This window comes from Colias eurytheme, chromosome 20 (assembly GCF_061535395.1).
Source record: "Colias eurytheme isolate Ceu_HAF_F1 chromosome 20, ilColEury1 Martin Lab GWU primary, whole genome shotgun sequence".
In the NCBI taxonomy this organism is placed as follows: Eukaryota; Metazoa; Arthropoda; class Insecta; order Lepidoptera; family Pieridae; genus Colias; species Colias eurytheme.
Genome location: NC_142999.1, coordinates 7,067,045 through 7,091,898, shown reverse-complemented (window position 1 = coordinate 7,091,898; position 24,854 = coordinate 7,067,045). Strand labels below are relative to the sequence as shown.

General features: G+C 33.0%; 1 protein-coding gene across 4 annotated transcripts in view; it reads right to left on the bottom strand.

Moving 5' to 3' along the window:
- trh (PAS domain-containing protein trachealess) overlaps positions 1 to 24,854 on the bottom strand; it is a 157,315-nt gene that overhangs the window by 32,812 nt on the left and 99,649 nt on the right. The window contains exons 1-2 of one of the 4 annotated variants that reach the window (XM_090113551.1): positions 13,378 to 14,022; positions 10,496 to 10,534 (exon numbers count right to left, since the gene is read on the bottom strand). The exons of 2 other annotated variants lie outside the window; for them this stretch is intronic. In XM_090113551.1, the coding sequence (XP_089969677.1) occupies positions 10,496 to 10,534; positions 13,378 to 13,592 (254 nt within the window). In that variant the 5' untranslated portion in view covers positions 13,593 to 14,022. Of the gene's footprint in view, positions 1 to 10,495; positions 10,535 to 13,377; positions 14,023 to 24,854 lie in introns of those variants that run through there. One more of the 4 variants, XM_090113550.1, reaches the window with a different exon arrangement.

Here is a 24,854-nt window from a genome sequence, read left to right as displayed (position 1 = left end):
CGATAAACGGATTCAAGTATAAAACAGCGGCTATTTCATCTGATTTAATGTTCCTCGAGGGTCAGTGAGCGGACGGCATTAAATTGTTTAAAATAACTTTAGAGTGACCGAGGGTTGCTTGCCCCTGGCTATTGTATTGTAATATCTTTAACTAGCGACCCGCCCCGGCTTCGCACGGGTGCAATGCTGATACTAAATACACTACAGAAAAATTGTGAACGTTGTATAGGTATAAAAATATAGCGGCCCGCTCCGGCCTCCGGCATCGCACGGGTATAAAATACATAGCCGGGCGGCCGCAAACGCTACGTCCTGCAATTTTTAAATCTGTAATATCTTCGAAAATATTCACTTAAATCATACGGTGTAAAGGGCCATATAGATCTATATTAAATGAACAATGTATCCATGGTATTTAATTGGTTAAGGATTAATGCTGTATTGGTTAAAATCGCTTCGAAAATTAGCCATTATTTGTCGTAAAAAGTAAATGACAAAAAAAAGTTATTGTGGGTTATCCATAAGAGATAGACATATACCATCGCGGACTTTTCTGTAGACCTTTTCAATGTGTATAATACTTAGTACATTATTTTGATAAAACTCGTAGGGTTCAGCCTGCGTTTGCAATGTAAGCGGAATAAATGTAATTTTTTACGACATCACATTAGAAACCTCAAAAATAACAGTACTTCTCCACTACTTAATGGATCTTATTATACATATAAACCTTCCTCTTGAATCACTCTATCTATTAAAAAAAACCGCATCAAAATCCGTTGCGTAGTTTCAAAGATTTAAGCGTACAAAGGGACATAGGGACATAGGGACAGGGAAAACGACTTTGTTTTATACTATGTAGTGATGCGTAAATCTGTAATGCTATTTGAAAGAGTTTGCTTTAGGATTGTTAGTGGTTAAGAATATTTTTTTAAACGCAATTTTCTTTTTTCCTATGTGGCATGCCATTAAAATTAATATCTTTTTTTTCCTTCTTTATTTCAATTTTGAAAAATTTCACTATTAAAGTATGATTTAGTAATGATTTTAACTTTTTAAGTATTACTTTGGAATTGTTTTATACTTTTTTGAGAATTTCTTCTCTTCAAAAAAAGATCGAATATAAAACGCCGACCTGACGTTGTATGCGTTTAATTTTAATTATCTGTATAAATAGCCACGTTTATTAAGACTATTATATTATCTGTGGTATTCCACCATTACATTAATGAATGTTAATTATGTAAACATTAAGTCATATCAATATAAATCAAGTGTGATTTAAATATTTATTATGGATAAGTATTTATTAATTATGCGGTTGACGTAATTATTTAAATATAAACAAATATGTTTTTATAGAAAAAAAGTTATCTTACTCGTAAGTTTAACTCAGTTTTAATATCAAGGAATGTATTTTATATTATGTGCTTACAGTGGACTTTAATGTTTACTTTTTTACTGAAATACATAGTGCAAAATTCGCTATTTTGGTTAAAAATGTAGGTATAGTTCATTCTTGTTCTTGGTCAATTTTCCTTCGATTCAAATTTAATATTTATTTCTGCTATATGACCCTAAAAGTTTAACTTAAAAAAGTTTTATATAGATAAAAGCACCGACTGTCTACTTCAATAAATTTCGTCAATGTTATGACGAACCTCCCTTCATCTTAGAAGTGGTCGTCTTTAACTGTTATCGGACGTGTCTCGACACCCCGTACACCTGGGAATCGAACCCACAACTAGTACAAAACGTCAAGCTAAAATAGCCCCTAAACTATACATATAAGACACAAAGTCAAACTCTGTATTCCAATGGTCAGTGATGATTGGTGACCATCGATCGAAAAACGTCGTAACTCCCAAAACTTGCTACGCAATTCTGAACCTTACAAGCAATCAAGAAAGAACGAAAAGAAATAAGAATTGCAAATTGAAATAATATAAAGTCGGGGAGCTGGTCGTAAAAAGCTGTCCACTACGCAACCGTGTCGCAGTTACGGTTAATATGTCCCGGACAAATTGAGTTGTCCCGGGCAAGAAAATTAGTTTGCCCTGGGGAGCCCGGTATGACGGATGAGCGTTGCAGCATCCCATTTTAGTGTCCTGTGCAATTGTATTAATTAGTATGATTGGTTAGAGATTTGGCTCGGTCATAAAATTGGTTGATTGTTGATTCTTCTCTTTTGTAGTATTCTTTTCGTATCAAATGAAGCAAAATAGAACAAGGAATAGTGAGGAAAGTTTTGAAGAAGACAACACTTGAAAGCTCTACAAATATTACATTTTCTTTACGATGTTTTATATATTATGTAGGTGCAACAGATTTGTCGTATTTTATTTGTATAATATAAATTTTACAATCAGTCTCTTAGTTGATAAATGGAGAGACTTTCTCAAAATATGTTTATTTATAAATATAGAGCATCTTTCTTAACATTTCTAACCCATTCTATTCCCTCAATCAATAAAGCACCACATTTACCCACGAACCAATCCGTTAACAAGGCGCTAATAGTTATCACTCAACACTTAACCATTGTCACAGTAGCACAGATTAAAAATACCACAAAATGAAGCTATCCGACCTTCTTGGTTAAATTGTTAACTGTCACCTTTGCTACTATTATAGTATTATATTATCTATAAAAGGCCGACACCTAACCCTCAAAATATAAGGATTACAAGGCATGGGAATTTTCGAGTATTTTCTGGATGAATAGACGTGAGGCAAAACATTGGTTTTATTGTATTGGTATTGGTTGGCTTGGGAGAAGATTAATGATTATTATTATCATTAAAGAAATGATGATTTTAACTCGTAGAGTTCGATTATTTTTTAAATGCAGTGATAGAATAATCAAACGAGTTCTAGTTTATTTTTTTTTAATTGTGACAACCAAAATTAGAATTGATTAAAAAATTGAAAGATTTTGTCAAAAAGGATAGCGTTCGTATGTAAAAAACTAAATAACTCTGTCCATTAACCACTAAAAAAGAAATTTAATTGTGTAGTTTGAAAAGGCCACACTATACCCGACGAAATGATTGAATGCAATACAATCTTATAACATTTTTGTCACATTAATAGGGTCTTAAAATATGACAAATACGTCATGTAGTATTGTTACTTCAAGTGGTTATGTCACTGTTAACCACTTCAGAACAGCGGGGAGCGATATAATAAAATAGGTATGAAATATTATAACTTAGGGCCAAGTACTTATCTTTTGTACGACTCTTGAGATACCGTTCGTTCTTTTGAACTTTGAGTAATCCCAGGATCTTATGTGACTGTTTTTTGCGTAATTTTATCTTTAAAATGCAACGTTGAAACATAATTGCAGTGCTACATTATATTTCGTTTAATTTAAACATGAGACCGTAATCAATTTAACGCTCTTACAAGAAAACGAATCCCCAAAGTAGGGTCGAAAGTTCGCAACAAAATTGAGTACATTCTTGTCAAAAAGAAGTGTAAGTTTCCAAAGAGGAATTCACACCTCATGCACTTAAGGGTCTGCTAGTTTTCTTTAAAAGCGCGGACATTCGAGCCGTTGGAGTTAAGTCAACCGTTCCCTCCCAAGGGCCTCGCAGACCCTACGCCCTACGGTCACTCACGGAATGCGAATAAATTTTCGCACTAATAGTCGTTGCTTACAGAAAATTGGCATTCTTTGTAGATAGATGCTCAAATGACTTGTCTGTTGTATGATTTAAGCGTGTAATGATGGATCTCTACAATATTTAATTCTATTTATATTCGGGATTAACTAGGAAGATGATTAAATATCTAGGTACTTAATAAAAAGTTTTTACTAAGTTATCTAGAAACGAAGATTTCGTTTATTTTATCATGTTATTGAAACGTTGAATAGTAGATAATATTATAATGAGCATAGGTATAACGTAATACTCCTTTTTATTGGTCTTCAATGGAGTTACATATGTATAGAAACCATGTACATAACAAGTTAATGAATTCATTCATTAATCAAGTGATATCATCACAAATATTAAGTGAGACGGAGCACAGATAAACATCAACACGGATATATTAGCTAAACGATTGGACTTCATTTATTCGAAGGGCAGAAATAAATACAGCGCAAGGGGCGAACATATTTGATGTAGGAAATGAAAATGTCATCGACTTATTACGCCTCAGGATTATTGATATAACTAACGATTATTTTCGATATAATCTGTGGCTTAATGTCACAAGTCACAAGGCGCCAAAATGAACAATATTTGAATTCGGAATGTGATTGCTTTTTTCTAGTGGATGAGTTTGTCGAAGATAGTGTTAATTTGAATTTGGAATTATTTTTTTTTTGTTTTTATATTACGAAAATGGTACAAACATTTAAGGTCATCAAAAATTTAGATATAAAAGAAATGTAACGGCTTCGTCACGAGTTTAAATTTCTTGTCTTGGTTTTGGTGTTGCTGGGGCATAAAAAGCATTCTTTTTAAAAATATACGTAACCAAAGAGAGGTCACGCGGTCACTAAAATTCCGAATATTTCCAATTTTGTATGGGTGAAACAGATGATTTTGATCCATTGCTTGGAATAATTTTTAATTGTGAAAAAGCAATTGAAAAATAAATAAAGACTTCTATGTTGTCATGTATGAAACTACTGAAGTCACCGAAAACATTGAATGAGCACCTACGAGATAATATAATAAATTAATAAATAATTTATTTCAATTAGCGAAAAAATTATGTAAATGATAGACTCTGTTCAATAGGTACGTAATGTTTTTAATCCTTCTCCTAACTAACATAAAATTCTGTTAAATTAAAAATTCAACTATCAAAACCGTTTACGCCAATCGGAAATAATCGAAAGGGCACGGTCTCTCGGGTCTCGGGGCAACTATGCCCTAAGATGAGCATCGTATGACTCGGCAAATTTGGAGAGACCCTGTCGACATAGAGCTGCTGTGACATTGATCATAATAGCTACGTGACATTACAATTTAGTTGGGTAATGTGTCGTTATAAGTGAACTAGTATGGGATGAAGAATTAGCATGGAAAAAAGCGAAATTGAGAAGTTAAATCAACCTTCTTGTTTTGTATTATATTGTTAAGCAAAATTGAGCAATTTCCCAAACTTTCTAGGTTTAAATTGTTAATTATATTTAAATGTAAATACGTCAAAATATTATTCAAAATGTTATTTTAGAGAAAACCATTTGAAAAATCTATCTTTAGGTACCCATCTTTAAATTGTTATATTTTGTCATCACAGTAATTTTTCTCTCCTTTTTACGAAATCTCCTCAAAAATTTTAACCAACAGCACAATATTTTTCATTTACAATTCTGAAATTTAACATAATACCTACAAAATACGTTTTACCGTTATGATGTCTCGTTGAGCTAATTTGGATACAGAGTCTAGATAACTTATCAAGCAAATAATGAACTTTGCTGAGTAACCGACTGCGCAAAAAGTCACATCTATTAGGCGGTATGAAAACGAAACAGAGTAAAAAACGCGGCAAAAAATGCAGTTAAGGTGTAACATAACAATTATAGTGTCGTTTTTGTGACTGACTTTAGAGTTAAACGTTGTAAGTAAATTTTTAGACGATTTTATAAATATTTTTCATTAATATAGAGTCAATTTAATTTTAGTATGTTGTTATTATTTATTTGACAGATCTTTTACAGTTTGATTATTTTCAATATTTTTCAAAACTAAAATAACATAGTTAATGGTAAGTATTTAAATATTTTACAATCACATTTAAAAACGTATTTCGCAAAATTATAACCTACCTACTGCTACTTCTATAATTATTACTTCCAACATCTTTAAAAACAATACTATCAATACCTATTTATAAAAAATACGTATGTTTGTCTATTTCCAGCAACATAACAAGTTGGACACCGGGACGGTCCCCGTGGGACGAACGATTTGCGCGCGGGCCAAATTGCCGCTCTTTAGCTGGACTTTAATAATCACGCCATATCCAATTTTCCGTTGAATCTGCTCGGAATACGAATGGGGAAGACATTTATTGAAATCGTCTTTATGTGTATTAATTTAGTAGTATTTCTGTAGATTATAGTTTTAATTTGTATGCATATTCAATAAGGAATCCACCTCTAATAAAGCTTTTAAATTTGTCAATCTAGGTACAAGAGAAAACATCATCATTACATTTTAAGTTAATTAGGAGTCTAATTTCATCTCATTTATTTCTACCTGAATAAAAAAGTACCTATGCATAATCGTAGAAAGTAAGACAAGTGGATAAATCGCGTTCAGAAACCTTTTGATAAACGTCTAAATTTCAAAACTGACAATCATTCTAACTTGAACGCACCCTAGCGGCCTTACATTATCTGTGGACAAAAAATGACCAATCTATGCGAAGCGTTGATACGAGGATGACTAATGGTCGCTCGGAGTTAGCAAATAGCCGCCAGAATTGGAGTGAAGTTGGAAAATTGTTTTATTCATAAATGCATGGATTGGACTTAGTGAGGATTTACGAAAAATATATGTTTTTTTGCGTAGGCACCTACCTAGGATTGGTTTGTAATTTTAATGATGAGATTATATTACGGCAGATTTAAAATAGATTTCTAAATTTGGATCTTATGGTTCATTGGAATCTTTAAAAAAAAGGATTAGGTATAGCCAAAGGTATTACGAGTATTTACTATTTATCATTTCTAGAGAAAATTCCAACGACCATCAGGGTTTTCATCTAAATCGACAATTTAGAAGAGCATCTAAAACAAACCAGTTCTAAGCGGAAAAGAGCTCAACACCAATAACAATAAAAATTAAATTCCATTATCAAAACATTAACAATAGCATTGCAAGAACTATGTGCAACGTAAAATTCTTTACCATTTGCGAAATACGACTAGAACTGCGTCTCAAATTAGCAATACAAAGAGAATATTTCGGGCGGCAATTGAAAGGAGAAGCAAATAATAGTTATTTGCTATAATCGGTCGAAGGGACGGCTGATTGCGCCCCGGGCTGGCATTTTTCCTATTTGGCTGGATACTTGCACTTTGCACTGCTCGTTAGTTAATACGATTTTACTGGCCATTTGGAAATCTTTTGGGAATAAAGATTCTCTGATCCTAGATTGTAAGTAGATGTACCTACTTAGTTCTTCTGTTTGTTAAACATCTACCATGGGTCTACCATCTACCATCTACCATCTACCATCCTGATGGTAGTGCAAAGAAATTTAGTATGGAAACTATATAGATCTATTGATCTTAAATTAACCTATAATAGAATGTAATAGAATGATAAAACTTAAGAAATTAGCAGGAGCTAGAAATATGGCTCATTGGCAAGAAATATCAGTGCCGGAGGAGCTTCAACTCATTATTGACGTTTTATTGATGGCTGAAGTCCTATGAATTTATAGACCTTTCGATACTAATAACTTTGTTTGTAGGACTATCTATCACTATGGATTTTCTAATAAGTTTATGATATCTACTTTATGACGATAAAACGGTCTCCAATTGCAATTGCTCTAGAATTGCTTCAATTAATCCTTTTTTTTTATACATGACCCAAGTTTATAGTTACAAAAAGTATTAAATAGGTTCTCACCAACTTTTGAAACTGATCCAAAACATTGATGTTTAGGGAAACCATTGCCATTTCAAGCAGATATTCCTATTAGGGTGACAATCGATCAATCGCTGGTATAAATAGGACAAGTCTCCCGAAAATGATGCATTATTTTCCCCTTTACCTCATCAGGGAACTTTTGTACTGACCCCTGTTGTTTTAATTCCTTCTTTTAGGGTTGAATTGGCACCGAAATTGACTGAGGGTTGCTAAGGATGTGGTTTAGTACTAAATCTGTATTCATTCGAAATGTGAATGAATGAATGAATGAATAATTATGTATGTAGGTACAATATAAAGTAATATAAGATGGTCTGCACGCAAAAATAATTATTTTGTAACAAGAGTTGCTGGTTGACCTTATGTCATTCCTATGACCTACGTTTCTAGTTTTTAATTCAAAAATCTTATCCCTTCCATATTAACAAAGTTTCCAAAACTAGTTTTTACCTGTCTTTTCAAAATGCACTAAAAAATGCGCAGCCAGAATGTCTTAAAAGATTAGCTACAAATTTAAATTTTAAACTAAAATATAACTGTTAAAACGTTAACATACGATCTTAAATGCTCTCTATTAAGTCATTGTTGAAGAATTTGATGAATTAACGCGATAACACACGACTCTTATATAAATGTTAAAGCCGGTCTACACGACTTGTCATGCTTGCGCAAATATAATAATATCAAGTCTGTGGTACTCTTATCACTTAGCATTAGCAATCTTATTATACTGATAACCTGTTACAACTATGATACAGTTTCTTATAGAGTTGAAGTTTGGCAACAATTTTTTTTACAGTAGGTAGGTAGGTACTAGAATTATATCCATGGTCGAAATTCGAACTTCTTATGCTACCTAATGGATTTTACAATAAGACATTTCGACTTATCGAGGTACGAGTATTTACTTAAATTTTACAATAACGTACATGAATAATATGTATCTAGATTTGTCTTGAGCTGAATTATTAGAACCAAATGTAATGTAACCAAATGTGTACATGTCTCTATAAGTAGATTTTTTAGCAAGCTTCTTGCGCAATTTTGAAATTCGTGTAGACCGACTATTTGTCTTCAAAAGTAAATTTATTTTATATAAACATTTTATATTTCTATTGAGCAGTCATTGAACAAGAGTTTTTATTTTTTATTGTTTGAATAAAATTAAAGAAATTACGACCTTAACAAGGACACAGCTTGTTAATACTTTATGTGAAAAAAAGAGAAATTTATATATAAATACGTAATAATTTCCTGCAATTTAAACAAATGTACCATCAAGGGGCGTGTGAATGAAATTTGATTTCCTGAAATTGCCGACCGTTGCCCAAACCGCAGACAGTTTGATTGCATCATAATACATTGATTATAATTTATTATAACACTTTCAATAGCTTTTATTATTTTATGCTATTCAAATCCATACTAATATTTAGTCTGTGCTAATATTATAAATGCGAAAGTAACTCTGTCTGTCTATCTGTTACTCAATCACGCCTAAACTATTGAACCAATTTGCATGAAATTTGGTATGGAGATATTTTGATACCCGAGAAAGGACATAGGATAGGTTTTATCCCGGAAATCCTACGGAAACGGGATTTTCTTTGAAAACGCGGGCGAAGCCGCGGGCGGAAAGCTAGTTTATAATAAAAAATAAATTTACAATACATTTATAATAATTATAATTACCTACATGTACATCTTGTAATTACAACTACATACATATTTTGTAATTACAATTACCTACATGACATTAAGACATTCTTAAATGCATAACATACTTATAAAAGTTAATTTTATGCCAAAAAGCACTACATACTTTTATTCAAATCCGTAAATTAAAATTTTTCTAGCCAATTTAATTTTTCACTAGCATTGCCAATTTTAACACTCTATCTTACATAGATATTTAGCAACGAAATAATATTTCAAAAAATGTTTCTGAATGTTCAATATCATCAAATATTTAACCAAGAAATAACAGTTATTGTATACATGCTGTGTATACATGTTATCAGTTTGAGAATAAAAACTAGATCAAAAATTAAATGAACGTAGGGCGTAACAAATTCTAATGAGTCAGCTTTTTCTTGCGGCCTCTGAATACAAGTAGATTCAGTTTTTAGTCGCAATTTAATAAAAATAATCAGTTTTAATTATTTTAGGTTTAAGTGTATTCGATATTAATGATAAATATTAATTAAAGGTTACTATTATACAAGTTGATATAGAGTTAAATAAATCGGAATATTCCAAAGGATGTGGTTTAAGATCGGAAGGACTAGTAGTTCCTGAGATTAGCGCGTTCAAACAAACAAACAAACTCTTCCACTTTATAATATTATTAGATATAGATTTTATATTATTTTAATTGAAACATCAATTATAACATGATTTAAAATTAATATAATTAGTAACCATTAGTTGTTTATTCATTACGAATATTATAATCTATTTACACATATAAAAACTTGTTTAAAATAAACATGTTATATATAGTTAGAAAACTAATTGCGGTCGCACAAAAGATTCATGTTTTTTGTTGTATTTTTTGTGAGATCAGGTGCATCGATTGACTCAGAAAAGCTATGTTTATATCGGTGAGTTCCAAATGGGTTGATAGCTGAATGATTATTTCTTTCTATTCAATTTTTGTAATGATTTCTAGTATTTTAAGTTTATGGTGGAATATACGTTATCGCAAAAGATCAGAAAACGTAGGCAATTAGTGTTTTATAAAGCTCTATACCTATGTTTCACTAATTATATTTCCATAACAGCATTGTTATTCATACGAAAATTAAACATTATGCTGATAAAAAGTCCCTGATTTTATAAAAATATTATTTGTATCTGCTTACCAAATTCCATCAGTTTCGCCTTGCAAGGGCCACGAATACCTAAGTAAATTAAGCACTTATTATGTATTTAAATAAATTTGAACCATTTCATATTAATTATATAAATATTATGTCTCTCATAAATTATGAAACCACATCAGCGAATCTTTTCTACAAGTAGGTAACAAGAGCCATCTCTTATTACTAACAAGACTCATCTATTCACAATTATTCTTCAATAAAAAAGAAACGATTTACACCAGACGCTAGTTAATAGAATTTCTATGAAACAAGTCTATCATCGAAGTAACTTAAGAGTTCCTTTGTTCCTTCCCTGCATACATTCATTTTATTATTTAGTTACGCTCCTTATTTTTCAATCAAAATGTCTGATACAGGATGCTTTTTGCTGTACCTTTTACGATGGAGTTTGACGAAGTGTGAAAGTGCTTTGATTCTGAGAGAAAGGGTTTTGTTTAATACAAAAGGTTTTAAACAGCTCGATGTATAGTTTTTGAAATTTATAGTCTATAGAAAATTCATAATGCTGTGAAGAATTTTATATGCGTCACATGTTAGATTTTGTGTCGTGTTGTATTATAAATAATTAAATAATGTGTTTACTATAAATATATTGATAGGTACCTTATGTTCAGGTAAGTGTTATATTCCATTTCATTGTCTTAGAAATTTTTTAAATATTAATTGGATTTATTGTTATTTGAATGACTGCTTACTAATAAAATGTTATCCAGACGTTTAAAATCTTGCTCTATGTCTTAAAACATACTAAAATTATAAAAAAAATGAATGAATAGTTGAATTTATTGAAAAACCATCCATATTTACCACCTACAATTGATCCACATATAATTTAAAAGAACAATAAAAGCAGTCAATCATTTGCAGGTCGATTTGCGTATCCAATCCAGATTATCTCTATAACGGTAGACTTAACCACGACTCGGCCATTCAATAACATAATCTGTGGAAAAAACAGGCGGCAAATTGGTAGCTTCCTCTTTAAATTCGATTGTAAATTATGCTGGGAAATGTTTTCTTTTTTCTTGCTTAATGCTATTCGTAATTGATTGATTTTTGTGTTAGTTCTTTATTGTTTTAATTCTTTTGGGGTACATTTTTTATGGAGGTAATAAATTGTTTTCCAATGAGATCAAACGTGCATTTGTAATAGGACAAGTACCTAGAAAAGGGTGCATAGCTAAAGCTCAGGATTTAGGTAATACTAGGTAGGTATACCAGAAGATAAATAAAAAAATTATATACCTAAAACCGTTACTGAAAAACATAACTCAGACATGTAGGTAGGTCAGTACAATTATTGTCATAATCAAAGATTTAACAACCTACTTTATTACAAGAACATAATTTTATCTTCTATCATCCCACAAATCAATGTTAAATGAACCGAATTCTCATGCCAATTACTCTAAAGCGAATAAACTGAGTTAAAACATTCGTTTACATGTCTCATTACGAATGTTTCTGGGAAAACGACAAATTACGAAGGCCAACCTGATGATATTATAAAGATTACAAAAGTTGTATTGTCTCGACAAATTATAGACATACTAGATTTCCGCCCGCGGCTTCGCCGGCGTTCGCAAAGGAAAACCCGCATAGTTCCCGTTCCCGTGGGATTTCCGGGATAAAAACTATCCTATGTGTTAATCCAAGTTACCCTCTATATGTGTGCTAAATTTCATTGTAATCGGTTCAGTAGTTTTTACGTGAAAGAGTAACAAACATCCATACATCCATACATCCATACATCCTTACAAACTTTCGCCTTTATAATATATATTAGATGTGATATAGATCTGCGTTTTTGCCGCGTTTTTTTTGTTTTTTTTTTAACTGTCAAATTGATGACGTGTGTGTGTGTGTGACGTGCGAATGATTGATTTTGATTTTGTAATCTGTGGTTTTGAGTTTGTATTAAAATTTAATGCGAATTTGTATTATTGTTGTTTAGTTGAGTTTAATATACTCAATTGGAGTATGAAATTGCTTATTATTATAATTTTTTTTCAATGTTACTTGTGATTGCCAAATGTAGAGTCAATTCTTATGTCCAGTGCATTATTTTTATTTTATGCAAATTATAATTTAATTCATAAAATAACATTGAATATTATATTTATGTCTACACTTTCTTAGCACTGCAAGAACTGTAGACTTGTAGAGTCATGCGAAGATAAACATCTTAATTTAAGCAACTCGTTTTGTCCTCAGTTTTATGTTTTATTTAAAAATAAAATATTAATATTGTTGACAATTGAAATTAGTTATTCAAGTTCGTTGTTTTTAAAATCAAGTTTTTTATTGTTTTTATAGAAATAATTTTATTTTACATGTTTATTTTTGAATAAAAAAATAGTTATCAGTTTTCCATCACGAATTTTAAATGAAGTTTATTTTTTGAGAAAAAAAACTAGAAAAATCTGAGTATCAGTCATAAAATTAAATTATTATCATACAGACTTCCTGTCCATAAGAAATAAAGTCAAGTATGATGACACACCCAGAACAATTACAATCGCTACAAAAACCAGTTCCACTGTATCATAGAGATCTCTATCTAGGACAATATTTTGGGTAATTTCACTTCACCAACAATCTTACATAATCTTATAAAATTATTATTATAATGCCCACTCTTATTTTCATCTCAGTTTTATTCAAACACTAAAAAGCACATTAAAAAGAAGCACAATTATTAAATTACGCAAAACAAATTGACCGCATCATTCAAATAAATACTAATTGAGTGTTCAAACTTGTTTCCCATTAAAGCGTGACAACATGTAAACATTCAATTAGCATTAATCTATAAAAAGTGTAAATAAAAATTAAAATATAAAGAAAAAAATGAAACGTGCCCAGGTTCGAGATGCGATTGGTTGGATGCTTGTTGCTGCCGACAGATATCCGGGCTTGTCTGTACGAACCAGGAATGGGTGAAGGCAGTGTTCAAGCCCGGGTTGAGCCCCGGCCCCGGCCCGGGCAGGCCCATCACCCCGGGCAGCCCCCCGGGCCGCTGGTGGTGCGGAAACCCCGCCACGTAGTCCATAGCCACCGCTTGATATGGCAACATGCTCACACACTACTTCAACAAGAATCAGTCCTATTTGACAGTTCTATTCGCGCGCACACACATTTCGTCAGTCCAATATGAATAAAAAATTATGTCCAACACAAAACTACCGGGATAACTCGGCTCTTGTAGAGTTCTCAAACTTAAAACATTTCGGAAAAGTTCAATATTCGCTCGCGCTCACGCGTGATGCGAGTTTTCGGCCGCGATGCTTTTCAGTTATCAAACAAACCGCTCTGTTTTCGCGACCGATCATTTACAGGGATAGCTATTCACAGGGGAAAAGTCACGCACAGCCACCCACTTAATAAATATTCTGGGCATATATCCGTTTTTACGCAGACGTGACTGGCTGTGAACTGTCCGATTTTCACGTACGGAACGCGCGGCCGATTATCGAAAACAGTTGCACGCGTCCCCCTCTCTCGACCTCGGACGTGCAACTGAAACCAAGCACGCGCCAAACGAGACTCTATTACCCTCAGCCTAGACGTCCCGGCTCGGTACCACAGAGGGGGACGCCGCTCTATAATAGAAAGAGACGGCCGCGCTCGTCGGTTATCGTCGCGGAGTTAAAAGCCTGCGTCGTTACACGCTTCGTAATAGGCGGTTACGTGATTGGGCGTGGCCAAAGCTATTAAGTTGAATTGTCGCGTTGTGATTGGTTAAAATTGCTAGTAGTAGCCTACGTGATATGTTCAGGAATACGTTTATAGCGTCCGCTCGTGGAATATAATAAGTGGAATGTTGGTTGGAGGTTCGCCAGTTGCGGCCGGGTTGCGGTTCGGTTCCCGATTCGTGTATGGGTTTAATTGTAGGACCGTTAATTTGTTTGGGCGAGGTGAATATTAAGACGATGGGTGTGGCCGCACCTGTAGGTATCGATTGTAATTCTACGAGATGAGCGGTTTATGTAAACATTAATCATACGTCATTAGACGCTGGCTGAATCGAGGCAGACATCAAAGAATGGCGTAGAAACTGTAGTATTGTCTCAACAGCTGTTCTAGTACCTATAGGTTGGACGTTAACTGTTTGAAATAAACTAAACTTATGGTAAAGTATGGAAATACTGAGAAATGTAGAGACAGTAATAGAATCAATAATTTCCAGATTCATAAGAAGTTATTTCAAACAATAATTTTATTTGTATATTATCTCATAAATACATAAAGGTAGATAACTATTTGTGACTACCTATGTTAGATACCTATAGCCCAAACATATAATGAAATGTTAAAGTTTTTGGTAAATTAACAATTTCTTGTCTCTATCACAATAATTATCTACTAGGTACCTACTACCTACTCAAACTTAAAAATTTACAAACCCCTCTACGAATACCTATATTTCAAAATTACTTACAAGCAAAAAAAAATTGTGACTGGCTCTATCTACTGTTATAAAGCAAAGAAACATCCTAAAAACGCACTTGTTTTTGAAATATTTATTTACTTCATGAGAAATCAAATCAATTTGTAACCTAGATAGTGGATATTTATCAATTAATAAGGAGGTAAACGGTATGTTATAGCTATAGAATACCAATTTATTAAGATACAACAAAACCAAAACACAGATGTAGAGACGATCCAAACTTTATTGATTTCTGTCGAGGCGTGGCGCAGACGATACCTAACCTAATATTTATGTGCTATGTAACCTTGGTGGATGCGAGTATCTACTTTGAACCCAATTTATTGGTATTAGAGTACATTTTTGGATGATGTGTTTAGATATAGGATGTTATTGGCATATAAGAAATGTCGAATCTTTGAGGTGTGAGCTTCAAAAAAAATATAGTAATGTAGAGATCAGACTCTATATGTATCTAACTACGTCATAGCACACCTATATCTTAACTAACTATACCTAGCCAAAGAGAACATTAAAAAGTTATTTATCTAATTGTAAAATAATCCTAAGGTCAACATAACATTTTCACATTCAAAATGCTTTGTAATACATATACCTAATAATATGCTTTTATGAAAATAATGGCTCGCTAAATGAATCTAGGTACAACAAATTTCAAAATCCATTTGGACACACTAAATATAAATATAAATCAAAACTAGTATCAAATACGTTATCACAGCAAACAGCAATTGCATGATAATTGTCCAATAGAAATATTATTGACCAATCGTATGTCATTGGTCAAATAATCGTAATTGGTCAAATAATCCCGCTTAGGTCGACCCGGAAGCGGTTTGCGACGTCCGGTATCTACATTTGCAATTTGACACATTTGACGTATTGTATCAAATACAATTCAAATGTTCTAAACGTATGAGAACAGGTGGATTTTCATTGATATGCTGTTTGCTGTAATTATTTCCATGGCTTGATGTTGGCAAACTCTAACCAAATAATATTGGAATTCACTTTTATTGATATTCTAAATATTATAGTACAATATTAAAATGTTTAGAATAAAATTTAATAGGTAAAGATTAAGTTTAAGTTTGCTTTGAATGCATCGATGTTAAATTATTTTAAAACATATCTATTATAATAAGCACTTAAGATATAATAAATCATGAATACATATATTCAGATAATATACCTATATATTCATATAGAAAAACCTTAAAGAAGGACCTTGCTAAAAAACCAGATGAGGTAGAAATTTGTGAACTGATAAGTGGTAATAATTGCATCTGAACGAATCAGATAGAGTTTTGCAAAAATAAATAAACACTTTTTCACAAAAATTTAAATCAATACGTATCAAGTAGTCAGTTATGTTAATTTTTCTGCATGTATTCAAGAAGAACGTCTCTTCATTATATCTCTATCACCCATTAAACCATCACGCGAACAAATACCCAAAAATAAATTGAATTTAACAACAAAACACGTGTTAAATTATCGAAAGCTCAGTCAGTTAGCGTTATAGGTTCGTTTTTCATTCCAGAAACGTTTTTGTTTTGTAGGCGGTTACGGTAAACATCTTATAATCAATAAAGAGATCGTTTCAATGGACACGGTCACGTTGTGTCGCGGACGCGATGGTACGCGGGGGAGTGTGGTCATGAGCGGAGCGGGAGCGGGAGCGGAAGCGTTAGCAGACTTACTAAATAGTAAATATAGTAACTATATTAGTGGATTGTAACAACAACACAATATAGCCACTATCCAGAAATAGTGGCTAAATTGTGTTGTTGTTTGATTTGATTAGTTTTTCATACTGAGCTTTGTAACTAATTACAAGAATGTATTGGTATTGAAAACCCTGGAACTTAATTAGAGTGGATTTAAATAAAATGAGACAGGCATAAATCTAAATAGGTACTTACTTAAATAGTAGGTATAAAAAAATGTTAATTGGTTCGTAGTCCTAACCATCGTTTTAGCAAATGAAAATTTTGTTTTGGTATATGGCATTTTTTTTGTAATAATAATTATAGACGTTCTTAACAATTCACATCGAAGAATAGAGAAACAAAATATGTGATAGCCTTTAGATAATTATATAATGGTTTCGATTCATTTGTATAGCTGTAAGCAGACAAACAGAACAGGCACACAAAAGCCTGTACACGCATCAACTATAGTTAGAAATCGCGTCGCTCATCACCAACGCTTCTAATCGGGGGAATCAACCAGAAAACTGTCGTCCATTGAATAATTCGTGATTTCCAGTTTTTCTCGACAGGTTGATCAGCGGCCGTGATCTTGATATTGGGATTTCAGAACTGGCCATTGAACCTGCCTGAATTGCTACAGTTATACCGATTTTATACTATTTACTGATATTTATTTGGGTGTTAATGTACTTAGATTCTGTTAAATATTTTTGGTTTTATTCGCTGTTCACCCCAGTTTCGAACAGGTTATCCGAGATAAGAAATAATCGTGTTCATAATGAATCGTGATGAAATCGGGCTCAGATGTAGTTTTTTAATGATAAAATAAAAATGTTGTGTGGTTTTATGAAACCACGGTAAAAGTGAAACTGTTCGAACGGTTCCGAACACTGCTTTGTGTAGCGCATGTCGCGTGACGGTCGGCTGACGAGTAGGTACTTATACCTACTCGGCATCCGCGATACACGCGACATGCGCTACACAGACCAAATAATTTGAGACGATGTAATAAAAGTTTCACTTTAAAAATAAATCGATAGAGTAGGTAGCTTTTAAGCTTTTAGTAAGAAACTTACACTAATACAAACTGAGCAAATTGATATAGCTCTAATTAAGCTTGTGCTTGAGTAAATGAGTGTAGATTTCTATGTTTCATAATCAGAGGCGGCTCGTGACAAAATTTTATGGGTGTTCACTTGAAATAAAACACTGAAAATACATGGTGTAAAGCAGTACAATTTATCAAAAAAATTACTTATAAAGAAAATGCATACGTGATACGTCTTTCTTTTTGGTGTGCAAAAATATCTATAACTTAAAGCGACAAGACCGATAGACGCCAATTGCAGTTCATTCAACAAATGGTACCGAGATTGTGAATGTTTTTTCATCTTGATTGAAAGATGAGCTAAGTCGTCAACGCCCGTTTCAGTCCAAGCACTCTCACCTCCGCCGGCCGCGCCCGCTTTAAATAAAAGACACGGAAAACAAAATAGTTTGTTGCTTTCATCACAACCACACAACCACGGTGTTTTCACATATTGTTCAGATTTAAACACACGCGTATATGTTTTCGTTTTTGTCGTACATTTTTGCGTAAGATCAAGTTCAGGCCGTGGCGGTCCCTTAGCTTTACATTCAAGCCGAATTTGTAACGTTTTATCACACTTTTTAATGAACGCCACATTATAATTATTGTTAATTTTAACACTCACAAGTAATACTGATAACTTCAGGCTATTTCAACACGTATTTTATAATTTTAATTAGAAAATTGCATGAATCGCGCGCGTGCATTGAAGTTGACTCGAGTGTTTGTTTATATTATAGAAGTGGTAACTGGCAACCTCGCGCGCAATCGCTGTCCTGCCTGGCGGTAAAAACGAACCGGCAACGTTTGCGGGTGCGGCGCTCCGAATTTTGCTACTTTTCCATAGAAAATATTTTGTTTCACGCGCAGGGCTCTGGCAAAACCCTCTCTTTCACTCCTATTGGATTTCGTATTAGGAAATGTACTAAATCTTTTTTCATTGGAGCGCAATCGTGAGCGCTCCGCTTCGCGCGTTACATAATACAGTAGGTATATTATACAGGTGTATGGGATGATGGAATGATGGATATATTCATTGGTATTAACAGTAGTTTTAAAGATTACGATTGATTTTAAATAGTAATAATTAATGGTAATAATTAAATTAAGGACTATGATTTTATTATAATTATTTATGGGAGTTCACTGCACCAGCGCTCCTTAGGGCGAGCCGCCTCTGTTCATAATGTCAAGTGTATTTTTGGAAAATATCGTCCAACCCTTTTATTTACGTGTTCATTGATTGGTAATTAACTTATCGGATAGAAGACGGATAAATTTCTATGAGCATTAATTCAAAATAAACTCATATTTTGGAATAAGAATTAAAAACTAATCAATAAGGCTAGTTTTCTTATTGAACCTAGGTGCAATCTACAAAATAATTTTACTTGACTATTATTATTATTATATATATATAGTATATTAAATGATAAGAAATCTCCATATATTAAACTCAAACATCTATTTATTCAATTAGACTTCTTATTAATGCACTTTTGAATCGGCATAACATTTTTTATTATTTACCATTATTTCATTCATTATTATTTCACATTGCATCATTAATTACCCACTAAAATTGTTTACATCCAAGCTATTAAGTAGCTTACTGTTTACAAAAACGTACCAAGACAGCCCAAGCGGGTACGTGCGTCCCTTCGCAATGTGGGCCAGCCGATCGATGCTGATTAACATTCAACATCTGCACTATCGTAGGATTAGTGACGTCACTGTTGCTTCGATCGCGCCTTTTTTCGTTGTATGGGACATCCCATGGGCTGCTGGTCTATGTGGTTATAGTGACGTAAGTTGCTTATCTGATGATACCATCATCATCATCATCAGCCCGTTTCGTTTGAATTGTGACGTAAGTTGCTTATCTGATGATACCATCATCATCATCATCAGCCCGTTTCGTTTGACGTAAGTTACTTATCTGATGATACTATTATTAACGTACCAAATTCATCATCATCAGCCCATTTTGTTTGAATTGTGACCATTTGAATCAGGTACCAATTACCATCATCATCATCAGCCCATTATGTTCCCACTGCTGGGACACGAGCCTCCCATGATGGATCAGGTAATCCTAAATCACCATACTAGCAAAGTGGTGGTTGACAGTTGATTGTTTGTTTGATTGTTGATTTTTTGACAATATGTCGGTTTCTTCTCGATGTTTTAGCGTTTAGAATAATTAAAAATCTGCATGTATGTGCATTGAAATTTAAAGAGTAGGTAAGTAGATATGTACCTACAATAGCGGTGAAAATATTAATTCACGTCAATTACCTATGCCTAAATTCTAGTACAACAAACCACTTACATTCAATTATCATGTACACGGGTAAATTTACTTACAAATAAACATGTCCAAGTTTATCTCACATTACCCCAGAATTAGGGAAGCACACACGCATTAAGATTGCAACCCTGATACTTTGATGCGAATTAAGATATTCTAATTTTAATTGTCCCGCGCTTTATGGGTGTAGGATAAGTGTTGCCTTGTACAAAATTATGGTTGTAGGTCGTAGGAGCTTAGAACATTGATACAGCATAGATAGATCTCTTCCATAGCATGCCTAACCTAGGGATAAAATCGTGTCCCAAACCGTTCAGGATTACTATAATGCTACCACAATTTAAAGTACCTACACTATGCTGAAATATTAAAAATAGCACATTACAATAAACAAATATTATAGGTAGGTATGTATTTACAAATTTTAGTAATTTAGGTTTGTAGATTTTTATTTTTTTAGCAATTTTAAATACTAAATGTATGAAATGGGTTCTATAATTTTGAAGCATAAAGTTTCATTTATCTAAAAAAAGTATCCTTTACCTTTCTAAGCATTTAAAATAAATTTGTACACATAATTTATTTAAACAACAAATCATAAAGGATAAGGATATCAAATCTTAACCCTTCACTAAGGGGTTGTTTTATTAATTTATTTAGTCTGGTATCGCGTAAATTATACAAATTCTGGTATAATTGGCCCCATATGCAAAGTTTAATGTTTCGCCTTGATTTTATCTTTGTTTAATACATTCCTTGATGGAGGGTTGAGCAAATATAATCGCAGGTTAGTTGATCTGCTACTTTGTTACTTCAAAATTGTCATATTTCATTAATATAATATTAAGTATAGATGAGGTAAATCGCTCTATATAAGAAAACACTGATGGCTTAAACACAGATAAAGCTTTCTATTAACCTACATTGAAAAATGAGTAGTTCTAGAATAGATGTACTAAAACGGAAATTGGTCCTGCCCTCTGACACCTCGGACTGATTGTAAAATCATTCTTCATTATCATTCATGTGCATTTTATTATTTCTGTTCAATTTACAATTTTAAATGTTATTAGGTAGATATCATTTCTAAGACTGCATAAGCTATTATTTATGTGTATTATTCGTATAAATAAACTCTCGTATGATCATTGTATTAATAATTACAATCGGTACTCCTTAAAAAGCGCTGAATTAGCAGCCTCTATATTCTCAGGTCGATATTAAATTTTCTACTCATAACAACGACAGACCCACAGCTAGTTCTTCAATAACGCGTCGCCATCAACACGATATTAATCCAGCTAAAAATATCGTACGGATATGAGTTTGTGAACATTGCTCATTCGGAGCACTATCCCTCCCCTCCGTACAGTCGGTAACGTAGCTGCAGTACAGTCAGCAACTAGTAGATATTATAAGGAGTATTATAGGATCAGCAAGTATGGGTAAATCTATACTTAATATTATAAAGCTGAAGAGTTTGTTTGTTTGTTTGAACGCGCTAACCCCAGGAACTACTAGTCCGATTTGCAAAATTATTTCGGTGTTAGCCAATTTATCGAGGAAGGCTTATAGGCTATATATATCATTACGCCACAACAGGAGCGAAGTCGCATGCGGTTGAAACCAAAAAGCGCACAAAATTTGGGAATAGCTTGAAAAAACGGGTGGATGCGTATGTGTAAAATTAATTTTGAAACGGATAGCTATGTTTTTGTTACTGCAAAATTAGAATCAGAAAATAATGCATCATAACACGCATTCAATTTTTAAACTATCATCAATGTTGCTATAATATGAAGCTACTTCACAATTTCCCTCCAAACACAACATTCACAATATTAAAAAAGCGCTTTACAACATTAAAAAGCGCTTGAAACAAAAGTGTAACAGTGTTAACACCAATTTGCTTCACAAACGGCTACTTACACTTTAAAAAAGTCAATTACATTACGCCCCTTGCTACATTTTTCTTGCTCTGTTCCCGTAATAAGGGACTTTCTTCAGAACCTAATAACGCGGGTAATTTTTCAATTGGCAAGGTTGGCAAGTTAGGTGTGGACCGGATTATGCAGTAGGTAATATTATGTTTGTGTCTATTTTATTTAATAGGTACACTATTTAGTTTGGTAAAAAGTATGATTTTAAGTGATTTGTATGTAGGTACTTTTTTGAACTGTTATTATAATTAATTGTGCTTTTAGTGAAGAAATGAATTACAGGTATTTATTTTATCATTTCCCCACCTTAACTGTGCCTTAATTCTTAAAAGTAAAGTGCATATCCCCGTTAAATCTGCAATTATTTTGACCCGAAGACCAGAAAAATTTGATTTCTTCGTGTTATAGATTTGCAAATATCTTTTAAGTTGTTTACCCTAACAGAAACAATACGAATAAACAAATATCATAAAATTGGTCCGGTTGTTCTTTAAGTCACTTGTAGATAGACTTATCTGTGTTTACTATACTTTATTTTTATGTCATATATAAACTGTATATTAAAACATTTTTTTTATTATTTTGCTCTAAGAAATAGTTTATGCAGTACATGTTGCATAACACCGCCCATAACCGATTTACATACATAAACTGTTGACGCTGTAAAAATACAAGTTGAACATTCGTCTTCGTCTCACCCTCGAGACAAGTGCAATACGTAATCTTATTTATTGTACTTTTTACGAAGAAATGTTTAAAGTCATAGGTAGTCCCATAACCTACACCTATAGAATAACTAGATCGTATTTTTCATATATGTTCTGGGGGTTAATATTCGGAGGTATATTTTCTCCCTTTCTGTATATTTTTCCAAGCAACGAATGCTTTTAAAAGTGTTCAGAGAGTGAGAGAATTTGAAACAGATGCATTACTAAAACTATACTAATTATAAAGAAAAGCGATAAAGCAGATTGTGGTCATTAATATATATATTTTATGTTATTTATTACAACAACTGTTCTCCCTTTTGGCAGATTTACCCTAGTGTTGTTAACATTAAAAAAAGCTTTTTTTTTTTTTTAATTTTTTGACATTCGCAAAAAGAGCATGTCGCGGACGTGTTGACAGGCGACAGCGTTTTAACCACCCAGTCACCCACAATTGCATGCTTCGATAAATAGCACAGGTTCAAGAAGATATAGACGGGATTTAATTTAATTTGGTAACGGTACCTTTGAGAATTTAATTTCCTTCATAATTTTAATGTTCTGAATTTATTAATTACTAGAGGTCCGCCTCGGCTTCGCCCGTGGTACATATTTCGCAATAAAAGGTTAATAATTATTATTATTTATTATTCAGCCATGGCTGTCCCACTGCTGGGCAAAGGCCTCTCTTCCCTTCGTCCATGTCTTCCTATTGTGAGCAATTTTAGTATCAAATAATATCAAATCTTTTTTATTTCTTACTTTTCCGTTTTTGAAGTCGGTTGTTTTTAACGCAGTTATTTTTATTAGTTAATATTAAGCTTTCCGTGCGATTAGAGATTTTTATGAAAATTAAGCTCTCCGTGTGATTAGAGCTTCTTGTGAAAATTAAGCTCTCCGTGCGATTAGAGCCTTAAATGAAAATTAAGCTCTCCGTGCGATTAGAGATTTTTGTGAAAATTAAGCTCTCCGTGCGATTAGGGCTTTTTGTGAAAATTAAGCTTTCCGTTCGATTAGAGCTTTTAATGAAAATTAAGCTCTCCGTGCGATTATACCTTTTTGTGAAAATTAAGCCTCCGTGCGATTAGAGATTTTTGTGAAAATTAAGTCTTCATGCGATTAGAGCTTTTTGTGAAAATTAAACTCTCCGTGCGATTAGAGCTTTTTGTACAAAATTAAGCTCTCCGTGCGATTAGAGCTTTTTGTGAAAATTAAGCTCTCCATGCGATTAGAGCTTTTTGTTAAAATTAAACTCTCCGAGCGATTAGAGCTTTTTGTGAAAATTAAGCTCTCCATGCGATTAGAGCTTTTTTTTGAAAATTAAGCTCTCCGTCCGATTAGAGCTTTTTGTGAAAATTAAGCTCTCCGTGCGATTAGAGCTTTTTGTGAAAATTAAGCTCTCCATGCGATTAGAGCTTTTTGTGAAAATTAAGCTCTCCATGCGATTAGAGCTTTTTGTGAAAATAAAGCTCTCCGTGCGATTAGAGCTTTTTGTGAAAATTAAGCTTTCCGTGCGATTAGAGCTTTTTGTAAAAATTAAGCTCTCCGTGCGATTAGAGCTTTTTGCGAAAATAAAGCTCTCCGTGCGATTAGAGCTTTTTGTGAAAATTAAGCTTTCCGTGCGATTAGAGCTTTTTGTGAAAATTAAGCTCTCCGTGCGATTAGAGAATCGCTTAATTTTCACAAACCTTTTTAACCGACTTCAAAAAAAGGAGGAGGATATCAATTCGGCCGGTATATTTTTTTTTATGTATGTACACAGATTACTCCGAGGTTTCTGAACCGATTTACGTGATTCTTTTTTTGTTCGATGCGGGATGGTGTCGAATGGGTCCCATAAAATTTTTTCGGATACATATTTATTCGGATAAATTTTTGTCTGTACTCGATGACTAAATTGAAATGTAGCAAGTAACTTTGATTCACTTCCCGGTAACCGATTGAGCTATGTAAATTTGATAGCGATGAAACATTATCATGACGTGAAGCTGATTTGATGATGGAATCGGAAGGTGGCCATAGGAACTCAGTAATATATTGACTCAACTTTATCGAGTTTGGGCTCGTTTGATTCGTGATGAAAATTACACTAAAAAGTATTAAATAAAAATAACTGCGTTAA